The 15,332-nt window shown below is 37.3% G+C and overlaps 1 protein-coding gene across 3 annotated transcripts; it reads right to left on the reverse strand.

The window, feature by feature from the left end:
• Positions 1–3,816: 3,816 nt before the first annotated feature.
• LOC131144938 (uncharacterized) lies at positions 3,817–8,278 on the reverse strand. 3 transcript variants are annotated; one of them, XM_058093905.1, is made up of 6 exons: positions 7,945–8,278; positions 7,538–7,712; positions 6,718–7,398; positions 5,251–5,692; positions 5,033–5,114; positions 3,817–4,185 (listed from the first exon to the last, which is right to left on the reverse strand). In XM_058093905.1, the coding sequence occupies exons 1-6, from the start codon at positions 8,005–8,007 to the stop codon at positions 3,982–3,984; spliced, it is 1,647 nt and encodes a 548-aa protein (XP_057949888.1). In that variant the 5' UTR covers positions 8,008–8,278; the 3' UTR covers positions 3,817–3,981. The 3 variants fall into 3 exon arrangements, with proteins under 3 accessions (XP_057949888.1, XP_057949889.1, XP_057949890.1); XM_058093906.1 differs by having other exon boundaries at positions 3,817–4,225; positions 7,945–8,157; XM_058093907.1 differs by having other exon boundaries at positions 3,817–4,310; positions 7,945–8,157.
• Between the last annotated feature and the right edge of the window lie 7,054 nt (positions 8,279–15,332).

Raw genomic sequence — 15,332 nt, forward strand, 5'->3', positions numbered from 1 at the left:
AGACTCTCCGGTTCAATTCCGAACTGAACCAAACCGATCTCACTTACGGGGCTGAAACTCCCCAGTTCAATTAACGGGTTGAACCCGATCTTTACAATAAAACCGTTCTTGTACATGAAAGTGCTTATGTAAATACAAGTTAAGATGTACATGTTTAAGCTCAAATAAATGCCCTCTTATATGATATGCAATAATGCTCAGTAGAGTAAGGGTGCTTATCTAAATAGTATTTTTTCAATCTTTGAAAAGAATGTATATAATAAAGAGCTTCAAAGATTTAAACCCTACAAAATATTTTCTCCAAATAATATTTTTCAAGAACGAACCAAAGAACCTAGGGTTTTAGTTTCAAATAAGTTTGCACAACAAAACAAAATACAAGCATTTTAAAACTATGTGTGCAAATCAAAATGAATGCCTAAACTAAAATGTTCTCTTCAAAAAGTTTTTCAAAATAATGAGTGGAAGAGAATGGAGAGCACAAAAATAACCCCATAAAATATTCTTCAATAAAAACAAGTTTTGGGGGAACTTTGATTAGGATAAAAATTAGAGAGAAAATTGGCTAATCAACGTTGCTAATCTTGGCTTATGAAGGCGTATATATAGACTTAGGGAAATTTTTTACCATTGGGAACACTCTGGGTATTATTAAAAAGATTTGAAATAAGTTCAGGAAATTAACCCGATTTTAACCCCAATTAACTTTGGTAAAAATAATTTAACCCAACAAGGTTCAGGTGGCTGAATTGAGGTTCGGTCGCCCGAGCAGACTCAACTAAAAAAGCCATTTTAAAGAGTTTAGTAGCCCGAGTGCAGGTTTGGTAGCCTGAACAAAAGTCAGAAACATTCGTTCGTATGTTCGGGTGCCCGGTGCTAAGTTCGGTTAACCGAATCAACAAGTTTGGTCGCCCGAGGCATATTTGAACGTGGGGTTCGGTTGCACGGGTTGGTGAAAAGGTATATGACACGAGTTCGGTCGCCCGGGGACGCTCAGTTCAATTTGGTTCGGTCGCCCAAACCAAGTCAAACTTTTGACCGGACAGTAGTTCGGTCACCTGAAGCAATTTGAACTGCAAGGTTTGGTCGCCTGAAAGCCATTTTATTTTTACCTAAGGTCATTTTCTTTACACTAAAATTTCCCTTATAATATGATAACTATGTTAGGGCTTTGTGCACTTAAGTGTGGGAATCGAAGGTCTATTTAAGGCCAAAAACCTTGCGTCAGTCGACCAAAGGGTCCCTAAAGTCATTTGGTTCCTTATGGTCAATCTATGGTCATCTAAACGTTCAAAACATATCATACAAGATGTATGCATTATTACAGACCAAATAAAAAAAAATGCAATACATATTAAAATCAAAATGAACGTCTTCGTCTTTTACTCTTTAGTCTTCATGGAATACGCTTGATAATATGATCTTTATGTTCTTTTAGGCTTCCATATCCTTTACATCATGTGTGTGCTAAATCATGAACCTGTTCAAAAACACTAAATGCACACATGAGATACTTATGTTTTGTCAGCATCAAAATAGGGACCAGACTCAAAAAGTCAACACATAAATTTTAAAAAACCCAATTCACTCTCCTCTTGGAATTACACCTAAATTAATAAATGGTATATCTATTTTAAATATTTGCATACTTGTTTATTTGTGGGAATTGGAATCTGTTTATAAAGACTTTAGGTTGCTTAATAATATGATCTTTATTTGACTTATGAAGTTTTAAATATCCAATTCATCCCCCTCTTGGGATTACACTATTATCATCAAACCTTTTATTTTCTTTTATTTTATTTTTTATTGGTGTATATATATATATATAGTTGGTCATGGTAGAGTTTTTGTGTATATGACAATGAAGAGCACAAGTAGAAAACTTCTCAGTTATTTTCTCTCAATTTCAATAATCTTTTCGAGTTATTTTTTTCTTTTAAAAAGGTGCTTTTTGTTACAAATTTTAATGTAACACTCAAAAAAGTGTCCTCAATACTTACTAATTATGAAATTTCAAGTGTGACAAACAAAATATAATTTAGTTATGAATTTATTGGTTGTCACAAATAAAGTGTGACAAATATACTCTAACTTGCAGGTGATACCTTAGGGTTGTAGAGGTAATCTTTTTTATTATTAGCCATGATTTGAATTTTTGCAAATATGTTGAATTATTAGTGATGTTTGAGCATTGAAAATCACACTTCCATAAACATACGGACCTTTGTCACAGCTAAGGGGAAAATAATAGCTTTATAGTATGCCAAATTGCGAATAATCCTTGGTAGAAGTTTCTCACCCATAGCAACTGACTTTTTACTATCCTTGACTTAAACTAATTGCATTGCCAAAAAAAAAAAAAACAACAAGAACTTCCCTAGGTATCCTATCATATGCGACTTAAACTTAATGGATGTGCTTGATATTTCAAACTTGCCCAATTTAAAAACTAAAGGCTTGTGACTTGAGAATGGAGGTAGGGGAGAACACAATTTGGTGCAAATTGGATTATCTTAATTAATCAAGCCAATTCGATTGGTTTGGTTTTGTTTTAATTTCAGTTAAAAATTGATTTTCATTTTTCGATTCCGTTTGAGAATTATTTAATTTCGGTTAACCGAATTATATATTAATAATAATTAATAATTATATATAATTTATATAAGTTATTTTTAGCCGATTATCATTTAGATTTTAGGGTTCCATTCTAATTTCTAGCCTCCAACCTCTAGGTTCCATAGTCCGCAATCCACACTTCAAACTTCCACAATTCAATTTCGAGACTTCGAGATGCCTCACCCTTGTCATTGCCCTTGCCCGAGTCACCTCACCCTTGCCATCATGTTGGCCCTCGCCTGAGTCACCTTGCCCTCGTTGTCGTCGTCACCTCTCAGCACTCAGCCTTCTATCAATTGATCATCAGTTCCTCACCCATCAGACATCAGCTGAGTCCCCCTTCCCCGATGGCTAACTTCCCCTTCCCCTACTCTTGTGAGTCGTGATCACTAATCTCATCTCTCATCTCATCTCTCAGACTCAAAATCAAAACTCTCAAAGCTTACTCTTGTGAGCCTACTCTGGTTCGGTTAAATTCGATCAACCGAATTAACTAAAAAATAGTTCGATCGTGTAATGTTTGGTTAATAATAAGACTAATTCGGTCAATTCGATTTAAAAAAATTCTTATTCAATTTTTTTTTGATTAATTAGCCAAATTATACGAACCAACAACCAACCGAATACCCACCCCTCAATGGAGGTGTGATACTCAAGTACTCAACCGATTAGGGTGCAGGTATTTCTCTACATTTTGTCATGTTGAATATCAAATTTCAATAAATCTATCAGAGTCTGAAAACTGAAAAGCATACCGTACTTTTTGAGTGTTTTGTTATGTATCACATGTGTCATGGAATGGAGGATACATAGTCTACTTTTTAATAGACTTCGGATTAAATTGAACGTCGAATATTTCAAGCTACTAAATTGTTGTCCATAAGGATAAATGATCTCCATATTTCGCTTTTCTTGTACCCATGGGAGTTTAGTGTAACAGTCGGTGAAGTGTGTACTTGCAACTGGGTCTCCAACCTTTCTTTCCAAAGTTCTGTCAGGTTTTGGCTAGGACTCGGCAATAATAGGAGTGAGCATGGAGTTGTTCTGATGGAATTGCTGTCTTCATTTTTCAAAAAAGCGTGTTCATCTTTGGTGTTTTCTTTTAAATATATGAATTTAAATGTGATCCTATATCATAATTCTTAAGCTAAACAATTTCAGATGTCAAATAACCAGGAATAAACAACCGCACACTCATTTCCTGCAAAAACTCAAAATGCTGCAGTTGCTCTATAAATATGATGTTGAACATAAAGGACAACACCCATTTGATGAAAATGAAATCGAAACAAAAAATACAACAGAGGCTGTTGGCTGTGTGATTTTACCAATAAATTTCGTGCTTTTCTTTTTCCAGTTATATCACAACCAACCACAACAAATGAAATTGGATGATGGGATTCGACCCGTTTGGCGAATATACTCTGTCTGAGCTGCAGTTCTTTCTGCTCGTTGATTTCTTCTTGCTTCGGCTGCGGCTCGCTTTTCTTCTGATTTTTGCCTCGCCATTGCAATCTTCTTCACCATCTTTGCATGAGCCTGGGCTCTCAGTTGTTCAACCTGGGCCTGGAAGGTGCAAAAAAATTCATACCTTAGCAGAGTTGCTCTGCACATCACAGGCAATTGCTGATTACAAAATATTCATCCCCTTCAAGAAATTGGTTGCATTAAAATGTCCCTCATATTGGATACTGCTGCAAAGTTAGTAAATGTCTTAACCAAATGCAGTCCTTGGCAATGTTTAGCAAGTAGTTTATTATGTGTTGCAAGCTTTATTTTATTATTATTCTAGGCCAATCCTCTTAACTGTAAAAATGTGGCACCTAAATTCAAGTCACTTTTACCTCCGCCACTGTGGAGGTAAGCTTGCGCAACATGTCCTCCCCTGGTTCCCAGTATGGAAGCATAGGAATTGCACTTTAGTTAGGAAAAAATTGGAATCATTGAGACCATTTTGGTATCAGTCCTTTCTAATTTGTACTTATCTCATCCTATGGCATTAACATGCTCTATTTTCCTGTGTGTTCACCTGTTGTGACCTTTCAAGCAGGTTAATCCTGCTTTCTTTTGGATTAATGACAGCTCCAACATGTCCCCAAAAAAATATTCTATTCTTATTCCAGAGTTGTCAAATAACATTCTGGAATCACAATTGCACTGTGTCAAATCAACATATCTTGTTTGTTATTCAGAGTTGGCTTTATCAGCTCCATAATAATTTGAAGACCATCCAAAATTACATTCCTCCCCCACCTATACCCTCCCCGCCCCCCCAATTCCAGCAGAAAAAATAAAATAAAGACCATTCCAAATCTCTACTAGTTCTAGTCTAATTCATTTCTATTTAGAAAGAATGGAACAATGAAATAAAGTTTCATTATCATTGAAATAACAATGTCATGGCAAAAAATACCTCTATTCTTCTCATCTCTGCTTGCACTTTTGCTTCTTGTTGACTTTCCCAAGCTTGGATTTTAATTTCTTCACGCTTATATCTGAGAATTGGCAACACACTTTATCAAAATCATAAACTGAACAAGCGTTATAGCTTCGAGCAGAAAATCAAACTGGGCGCCTATGATCCAAATGGAAGTGCCTACATGAAATATAATTGAGAAAGTGTGTGGGTACCTTGCCAAATGTTTAGATTTTTCAGCCTCCTCCCACGCAGTGGCACGCTTTTCATTTTCAATTCGATCAACTTCATCAATATTAAAGGTCTTAACAGAAGTCATTTTTTCTTGTTCATCTTTACTTGCCCATGCAGCAATATTTGTTTTGCCAAGTTGGACACCAAGTGCTACAATCTCTTTTCTTGTCTTTTCCTTCAGTTCTTGTTCTGACAATTCCCTTTTTCTATTTTCTATTGGACGTTTAAATTCATCATCCGTGGTATGCTCCATAGGTGTGGGAGCTGGTGCTCTTCCTCGGGGAGTAGAAGGGATTGAAGAAGTTGGGCTGCGAAATGGAGTTGCTCCCAATGGTGTAGCAGTCCTTGAAGGCTCTTGACTTGCAACCGGGGTCATTTCTGTTCCCGTGTCTCTCATTGCAACTGATCTTATGGTGGGAGGAGCTGTATGATTTAAATCAGTTACAGTGTGAGATAACTACTCAAAGAAAAAACCATATTGAAAGGAAGTAGAAATTTGGAGTTCAGAAAAGACCCAATGCATAGAAGCTCTTAGAAAATAATACAGTAAGTCAAAAATGTGTTTTCAGTTGTACTTTTATAATCTCTGTAATCTATAATCTAAATATATTTTAAAAACAAATGAAAATTATCCCAGCATACCGATTAAATAAACCTGGGAGCTGTGGGGTTAGAAACATCTACTTACAGATTTTATTCTAATTTTTCCCAAGACACTTTTACCTTTTAAAATGACAAAAACACTACAATGACCAAGCCTTAACCCCCACCCAGAAGGTCAATACATGAATCCTCTTTCATCATTCCACTTGATGCAAGGACCTTTTAAAACAGCATACCATATATAAAATCCAGAAGACCAGATAAAGTTTGGACCAAAATTTCCAACTTTATCTAACAATGTTGACTAATGATAATGGGTATACAGCCCCACAGTTGCTGTCCCTTAGGAGAACTCTCCGTTGTTAAAGCTTGGGACTGTCATGTTGGAGAGGTCTTGGATTCAAATTCTTAAAGGGTTGGAAAAAAGAGTATCGAAGGGAAGATATACCATCTCGAGTTGTGTAGCATAGTGTACTAGTGCGGTCCTCATTGGAACAAAGAAAGAAAAGCCCCAGAATTGCAGGTCTAACAGAAACAAAATTCGTAAACTTCTTTGTCCTCCCAATCTAATGAGTACTTACAAATACTTCAATCTAAAGATTGAACGGCACAGTGGTAATGGTTACATAAATACAAACATCCAAGCATGCATCAATAGATATCCAGTCAATTAGAGGACTGAATTGCTGTGCATAGGTTCAGCCTGCTCTAGTAGATTAACAAATAATTTTTTTTTACCAAAACCATAATGACATTTAGACAGAGGTTGAGGAATTAGATGAATGACAAACTTGATTGTTTTAATTGGTAAATTTGATTGAAACAGAATAAAGCCATGAATATACCTCTTGTGTCTTCTGATGTAGTTTTTGTAAATGAAATTTCTATGTGACCCACTTCCTTCAAATCCTTACTTTCAGCACAAAGATCGCTGAATGCATTTGACCCATTTGCTTGGCACAGAATGGGATGAATGCCTGCAGGAACAAAGGAAAACTTCTCCATCCCCATCTGTGATGCAGGCTGACAAAAATCAGCCCGTTTAGTGTCAGCCAATCTGTTACCCAGTAATCTCTGATCATAGCTACCAGACTCCGGCGTAACCTTCACCGGATTCGTCACCGGCAACCGACCCGCCGGACCTTGTGCAAAACCCTTTTTAGTGCTATAAGATTGGGCGTTGTGCTTATTTATTATCCATTTCTCAGCATCATTCCATTTCGAAGGCATAGGCCTCGACATCGATCTCGGATTGTGCAGCGATCTCTCTGCCTTGTGAAACTCAAAGCTCGACGAACTAGCATTACTGTCATAATCAAGATTCTCATCTTCCAAATTCCTCACCGGGTGAATTGTACTCAGCTTGCCGGTATCAGGCCTAGAGAATTGCTGCATTTTAGCGTGACCCATCTCGCCGTTTTTCCTCGGCAGCAAGTCCTTCGCCCGGGATGAATCCCGATCATCTTGACCGGAATCCGGTACCGCCTCGCCGGGTAAGTTTGCCGATGGAACATCTAAGCTGGGAGCTACAAATTGAAGAGCAAATGTCGAAAATCAGTACAGAAGCTTAGATACGCATTTCCTGCTTATAGATGAAGTATGGTGAGACAGATTAATTTGAATTCAACAAATCAAAACCCATTTGCAGGCGAAGAGTTTACAGACCTTCTTCGTCAAAATCTCCGTTCTTCGAGGCCAATAAGCCGTTCTTCACAAACTCAGAATCCTCGAGCTTTGAAGGAGAAGTTCTTGAAGAGTTGCTGTTGGATCCCTCCTTCTTTCTCCCATGGTGAGGCCTTATGAGCTTCATCCTTAATTTAGTGGGAGATATGATCCCAGCCTGCAATTTTGGGGGGCGGGGGGGGGGGGGGGGGGGGGTGGGGCGGGGGAGGGGGGGGTGGTGGGGGGAGGAGGAGGCCAAAAAGAGAGGAATAATCAGATAAATAGATATTAATCAAAACTAAACACAGAATAAGAACAAAGAAAATAGGACTTGGGTTTAGAAAAAGATGCAAAAATCAAATAAAGAACCCAAATAAACAACACAGACATGCAGCAAGAGGCAATCATACCTGAACTTTGTGAATCCTCTCATACTCCATTAGATCTCTCTCTAAACTCTCTCTCTCTCTCATGCAATAGAGAGAGAGTGGAGAGCTATATACGAGAGCATAGGAGCAAAAATCAGAGACACTCTGACCGTGTGGTTTAGTAGCCGACAAGGGTCACCCGGGGATGGCTACAGGGCAGAATGGCCGGCGAGGATTTCCCGATTTTTTGCAAAACAAAGGATCAAGCATGGATGATGACAATTTTTTCTTTTATTTCAATTTTTATATGGAGGGGAAAAAAATAAATAAAAAAGGAGGGAAAAGGGAAATCATGGGAGAGGCCAGACGTTTGAACAGTGGCAATGATGAAAGCGCGAGCTCAATTTCCTCTGTGTTACAGTAAATGGTGGGGTCTAGCGTCATCGTCATTATCATCATCAGTCAATCAGAAAAAGTTATTTTTAAAAAATAACTTTATAGAATCATTTCCAGTCTAACCAATGCGTTTGTTCTTTAACAATCACAGGCAAGCATTCTTAGTTCTGTCCTCATTCGACTAATTGCATTTACTAATGAACCCAACGCCCGACCGCACCTTCCTGTTGAGTAAGGCTGTTTCTCACTCCTTTCATTTGGTATTTATTATATTTGCATCCAAAATTTGTTGTAAGAAAATAGTACTAATTATTTTTAGGATACAACAAAAATGTCAAAAATCTCTAAGCAGCAAATCAATCGATTTTTATAAAAAAACAAAACTTTTTATTGAAATAATATATTTATCAATAAAGAAATAAGAGGGAAGAAAAATAAATTTTGATTTGATGATTAAGTCCAGTATTAACATATTTTATTATCGATGTTTTGCAAACCAAACTAAATCAATCGTTTCACCTAATTAGACTAAAAATCGATGTACTTTTTAAACTCGTTTGAATTTATTATTTAACTAAAGAGAACCCTTAACAAAAACAAAAATAAACTAATGAATCGATCTACCTAGAAATATTGGACTAAATCAATTTTAGTAAAATTAAAAAATTATAAGATTTAATCATCACATTTGTTGCTGCTAAAAGGTTCATTTCCAAGTTTTAAGTTATTTCATATCAATTGTTAGCTCTCCCTTAATAGTTGTTAATTATCTAACATTGGCAATTTATAATATTTGACTTTTGTTTTTGAAGTACTCCCCACCGCAAGGACAATACGACTACAATAGGTTCCTCTCCCGAATATGGGTCTCTAGCACTACTAGGGCCACAACAACATCCTCTCCCAAATGTTGATTCTCACTGGACAACTACTAGTAGTCCTTTTAGACTTTGGATTAATCAGTTAATTTAAACTTGGATTTGGATTCATGGATTTATACAATATATGATACAAAATTTTATTGAATTTCATTCAAACTTATACAAATTTAAATTCAAGACTGAAAATTCATTGTTTGGATAGATTTTGTAAGAGTTCCTTCTTTTCTTCTTCAACTATGTGCAAAAACAAAATTCAGCCTTATTAATCAACACTACTTCCCATTTCGTTTGGAGAATGAAGTTGAAGGAGGAGAAGAATTGAGTGAGGAATGAAATGAAAACATAATAGAATTACTTTTGGAATGTAATTAATATCGCGTTTAGTTTGAAAAAAAAAATAGCTTAAGAATCGTAGTTTCAATTTCTTACCAACATGTAATATTCTTCAATGAATGCTTTTTTATAATTACCATTAATTATTTATTTTAAATATTTGTAATGATTAGTGTAATTATTATTTTAAAATTTATCATTTTTATAATAATAAATATTATAATTGCAATTACTATTAGTTGTTATTTTTTTTATTATTATCTTTATAATAATGATTATTATTATTTATTTATTTATTATTGTGATAATTTTTTATTATTTTATAATAATTATTATTCTTAAAATAATAATTTGATTAATTTTTATATTTATTATTATTGTTATTTTTGCTATTATCATTTTTATATTAATAAATTCTATTGTTATTTTAATTATTAATATTTTTTATTATTATTTTTATCATTTTTATAGTATTTATTATTCTTAAAATGATATTTGTTATTTTTTCTTTTTAATTATTATTATCATTCTTATTTTTATTATATATTTTATAATAATAAATATTGTTGTTATTGCAATTATTCTTAGTTGTTATTATTTTACTATAATACTAATTAATATTACTACTATTAGTCGCTTTTATAATATTTTTTTTATTATAAACTGAGTTTAACTCCATAGAATGAAAACGGATTTGTGCACATATGGATTGGAATCATGATGCTGCTACTTGAAGAAATCGTATTATAAGAATACAATTCCATTCAAGGCCTGATTATGTAAACCAAACGGGGGGTAGAGTGAATTTTCCTCATCCTCTTTCAAGACTTCAAAATTGGGACAATAGGTTTATGAATGCCTCCCCCTTGGATCTCCCTTGTATCACTATTTAATATGTCAATAATCTCCCACTTAGATTGTAACATAGGTTTAAGTCAAATAGTTATTTATTCGTGCTTACAAAAAGATATTTTCAATTTAAACCTTTGGTTAGTATAGATACTTCAAAATTTTGATGCAAATCAATAGTGGCCCTATTAAAATATGTCAATTGTATTACAGTTGAAAATATAAGACATATGATTATATCATGCTTCAATGAGAAATTCACCAAAATTTAATATTATTATGACATTGTGTCACGCCTCGAACCCAAAAATAGGACTCAGGGGTGAAAATGTAAACCAACTAGTCCTTGTATCATACAAAATATCCAAAGATACTGGATAATAGATGAGGGTCCGATCCCGTGAGGTTCTCGGACACCCTATACACATTCATACATAACAGAATACACGGAGTAGAAAAAGGTCATACTATATACATACAACACTATACCAGAGTCTATACCAGGACAGAATCAAGGCTCCGTCAAATAACGTACAAACGGTTGCCCAACATATCTCAAAACAGCAACTTGCACAAATACAAGTCCTAGCACTTACCCAAACGCTACCCACAATACACCGGCCACTATGCTCCCGACACCAGGACGCTAGTTCCGGTTTCTTGAAGGACCTGAAAAATATGTACGTATAGCAGGAGTGAGACACCTCTCAGTAAGGAAGAATACATCTTATATCGATGTGTGGCATTTGAGTGTTATCATGATGCAACATACACGCAGTTAAATGTAGTTCCAGTACTAATTTCACAACGGTGCATTCACGCACGCACACACACACACACACACACACACACATGATCAGCAATTCCGGTGTCGTCACACTCATTGGCCCGAAGCCGGCCTGCGACATACGGCATCGGCCTGTAGCCAACTCGCGAAACACGGTGTCACTGGCACATGACTAGTCCCCGACTCCCATGGCATCGTACCGACGCTAAACTGGTGGATCCACACCCTTTGGCCTGATCTGCCGGAATAGCCTCACGCCCTCGGATATAAAGCCGGACACTCTGCCAATCTATGGCTAGCGATTTCATACGCTTTCGGATATAGAGTCGGACACTCTTAGTACCTAGAACAATTTCAGAACTACGTTCCTACTAGCATTTAAACCAATCACACACACATGCATGCTCATATAACCAAACAAACTACACCCATTTGGTAATCTGAATCATGGTTTTCCAAACACATACAATTTAAAATCAGTCAAGGCACGACCATCCCTATAATATAGTATAAATCAACATATACATTTGATTTTCAACAAAACTAGGAATGCAGCCCTTTACCCCCCCTTTTTTCCCCAAACTGCAATTATGAAAAACTCATACTTTTCCCCGTTAGATCCCCCCAAATGAGTAGCCAAAACATACACAGGATCGTGCACCACAGTTCCATCTAGTCCGATTTCAAAAATAACCGATATAAACATAATTCGCCTCACCTTTCCCCTGAATAGCAAATTCCGAACTCTAAGGCTCCTAAATAGCAAACCAAGTCCCAAAACCTACAAATCATAGTACAGAAGAGACTCACAACTTCGTCCTCTACCAAACTACCGGATCTAAAAAAAAAAAATCGAGCCTTACCTCGATTTTTAGCCAAAACCCAAAAATCTTCGAAACGGGATTCCGATCTATAGGTTTTGTAGAGAATCCTTTCACAATCCTCGTGGTAACCTCAGATTAACAATTCTCACGACGAATGGCAAAGATATCTAGAGAGAGGAAGTGTAGGGAGAGTTTTAGAGAGAGAAAGAGAGAATATCTTTAGATTTCTTAGCTTAGAAGTAAAGAGAATTGATATTTATAGCCCTTTGATTCGGGTGTCCTCGTAGACGAAATGGTGTCCTTGTTGATGAGGTCATATAGACAGCTCGTCAACGAGACGATGGATTCGTCAACAAATCCTGATATCACCGGTTTCTCGAAATCTTTCTGCTTCTCATCGTCAACGAGCCTCTAAACTTTGTCGATGAGACTTACAGGACTTCGTCGATCTGCCCCCATTCCCAATTTGCCCCTCTCTTATTTATTTAAACTCATATGTTACGATTCGGGTTCTTACAGTCTCCCCTCCTTACAAAAAATTCATCCTCGAAATTTGTCATCTCTCATTCACAACTTATACATAAAACTCTAGAGAAAACTGGCGACTACTATAGCATAGCCTCATCATACACATGCATACACATCCTCACTTATGGCAGGGAAATACCGTGGTTACATATACACCCGTCTTAGGAGTTCACAATATACACACTCCCGACGACTAACCACCTATGCCAACCCAAAGTAGGATAACGTACACATACTCAAAGCAACTATGGATACTTCCGTCGTATTTCCGTTTCCAGTTCCCAAGAAGCTTCCTCAACCTCGTGGTTTGGCCACAATACCTTCACTAACGGTCTTTAGTGCGAAGCTTCTGAACTTTATGGTCTAGAACCTGAATAGGTATCTCCTCATATGCTAAAGTATCCCCAATTTCCAACTCATCATAACTAATAACGTGTGATGAATCCAACACGTACCTTCTCAGCATGGATACGTAAAACACATCATGGACCCTCGAGAGTGGTGGGGGTAGTGCAATCCTGTAGGTTACCTGACCCACTTGCTCAAAAACCTTGAATGGTCTGATATACCTCTGGTTCAGCTTCCAAATCTCATCGCCCCTTTCATTGGAGCGATACGCAAAAATACCTTACCCCCCCCCCACCTCAAACTCTAACTCACTGCGACGAACATCTGCGTAACTCTTCTGCCGACTCTAATATGATTTAATCCTCTCTCGAATCAAACCCACCTTCTCAGATGTTTGCTGCATAAGTTCAGGTCCTAACACCTGACATTCACCAACCTGATCCCAACACAAAGGAGATCGACACCTCTGACCATACAAAGCCTCGAATGGTGCCATCCCGATACTAGCCTGGAAGCTGTTATTATAAGCAAACTCTACTAGTGGCATAAACTGTATCCAGCTACCACCGAAGTCTAATACACAGGCTTGCAACATATCTTCCAAGATCTATATCGTCCTCTCCGACTGTCCATCCATCTGGGGGTGGAACGATGTATTGAAAGTAAGCTTCATCCCTAGTGCCTTTTGCAAACTCGTCTAGAATCGAGAAGTAAACCTCGAATCTCGATCTGACACAATGGATACTAGTACTCCGTGCATTCTCACAATCTTATGCACGAACATATCAGCTAGCCTACTCAAAGGATAGCCAACCTTCATCGGTATGAAATGAGTAGATTTCGTCAATCTATCCACAATCACCCAAATAACATTCTGCTTGTGAAGTGCTGGTGGCAATTTGGTCACAAAATCCATGGAAATATGCTCCCATTTCCACACCGAAATAGGCAAAGGCTGCAACGGCCCTGCCGGCCTCTGATGTTCAGTTTTCACCTGCTGACATGTCAGACACTGCTCCATGAATTGAGCAATCTGCCTCTTCATACATGACCACCAGAACGTTTCACGCAAGTCACGATACATCTTCGTACTACTAAGATGTGTCATATATAATGAACGGTGCGCTTCCTCCAGAATCGTCCTTCTGATCTCATCATTATTCGGAACATATAGCTTGGTCCCAAACCTTAATACAACTCCTTCAGAGATGTTAAAATCTGCAGCCAAACCCTACTGCACTTTCTCCACAATCTCAGCTAACTTTGCATCACTAGCCTATGCGGCATTTATACGCTCAAACAAGGTCGGCTGGATCACCAAGTTAGCAATGAAAACCTGATGATCACCATGCACCAACTCTATACCTGAACTCTCTAGATTTTTTCTGAGTGATGCTAAGCTATAATTGCATATATTGCTGCATGCTCTAACTTCCGACTCAACGCATCTGCTACCATATTAACCTTGTCCGGGTGATAACTGATCATGCAATCGTAATCCTTGATCAACTCTAGCCACCGCCTCTGCCTCATATTCAGCTCCTTCTGTGTGAAAAAGTACCTGAGGCTTTTGTGGTCAGTGAAAATCTCACGCTGAACACCGTACAGGTAGTGTCGCCAGATCTTCAGGTCATAAACAACAGCAGCTAACTCCAATTCATGCGTAGGGTAATTCTTCTTTTACTCTTTCAATTGCCAAGAAGCATATGCTACCACCTTACCTTGTTGCATAAGTACACATCCCAAACCCTTTAGAGACGCGTCGTTATAAATCAAAAACCCACCATCCACGGAAGGAATGGTCAAAATCGGAGCAATTACCAACCGGTGCTTCAACTCCTGAAAGCACTACTCGCAATCACTGGTCCACTCGAACTGCACCTCTTTCCTGGTCAATTGAGTCAGAGGCCTAGTGTAACGACCCGACCCTTTATACAGACCAACACCATTAATCCAAATACAAAATACCTGTACTTGTTCAAGATACATAGACAACCCGCCCTAAACAGGGACATACGGGTGTAAATCATACATAATTACAATATAAATGTTGCGGAAAAACATAAACATTCATTGGGATTTCTGTTATACTAATACCAGAGCCTACTAATACATCCACAAGTACATAATTTCAAACATAGAATAAATCCTGTTATTACAATCCTCCAAAAAGGACCTTCATCTAAGTTTAATACATGATTCGAATGCTTACGTAAGTTAGACCAAAATACAATCTCCTCAATCCCTTTAGCTGCTAGGACCGACGTACTGATGGACTTGAAAACAAAGGTTGTATAATAAGGCGAGACACCTCTTAGTAAGGAAGAAAGTGTTACAATAGTGTGTGTCACGCCCCGAACCCCGAAATGGGACCTAGGGGTGAAAATGTAATCTAACATGTCCCTTTATCTGATAAAACATCCAAAGATACAGTACAATGGATGAAGGTTCGACCCCGTGGGGTTCCCAGGCACCCTAAAAACA

Source organism: Malania oleifera, chromosome 12 (assembly GCF_029873635.1).
Source record: "Malania oleifera isolate guangnan ecotype guangnan chromosome 12, ASM2987363v1, whole genome shotgun sequence".
In the NCBI taxonomy this organism is placed as follows: Eukaryota; Viridiplantae; Streptophyta; class Magnoliopsida; order Santalales; family Ximeniaceae; genus Malania; species Malania oleifera.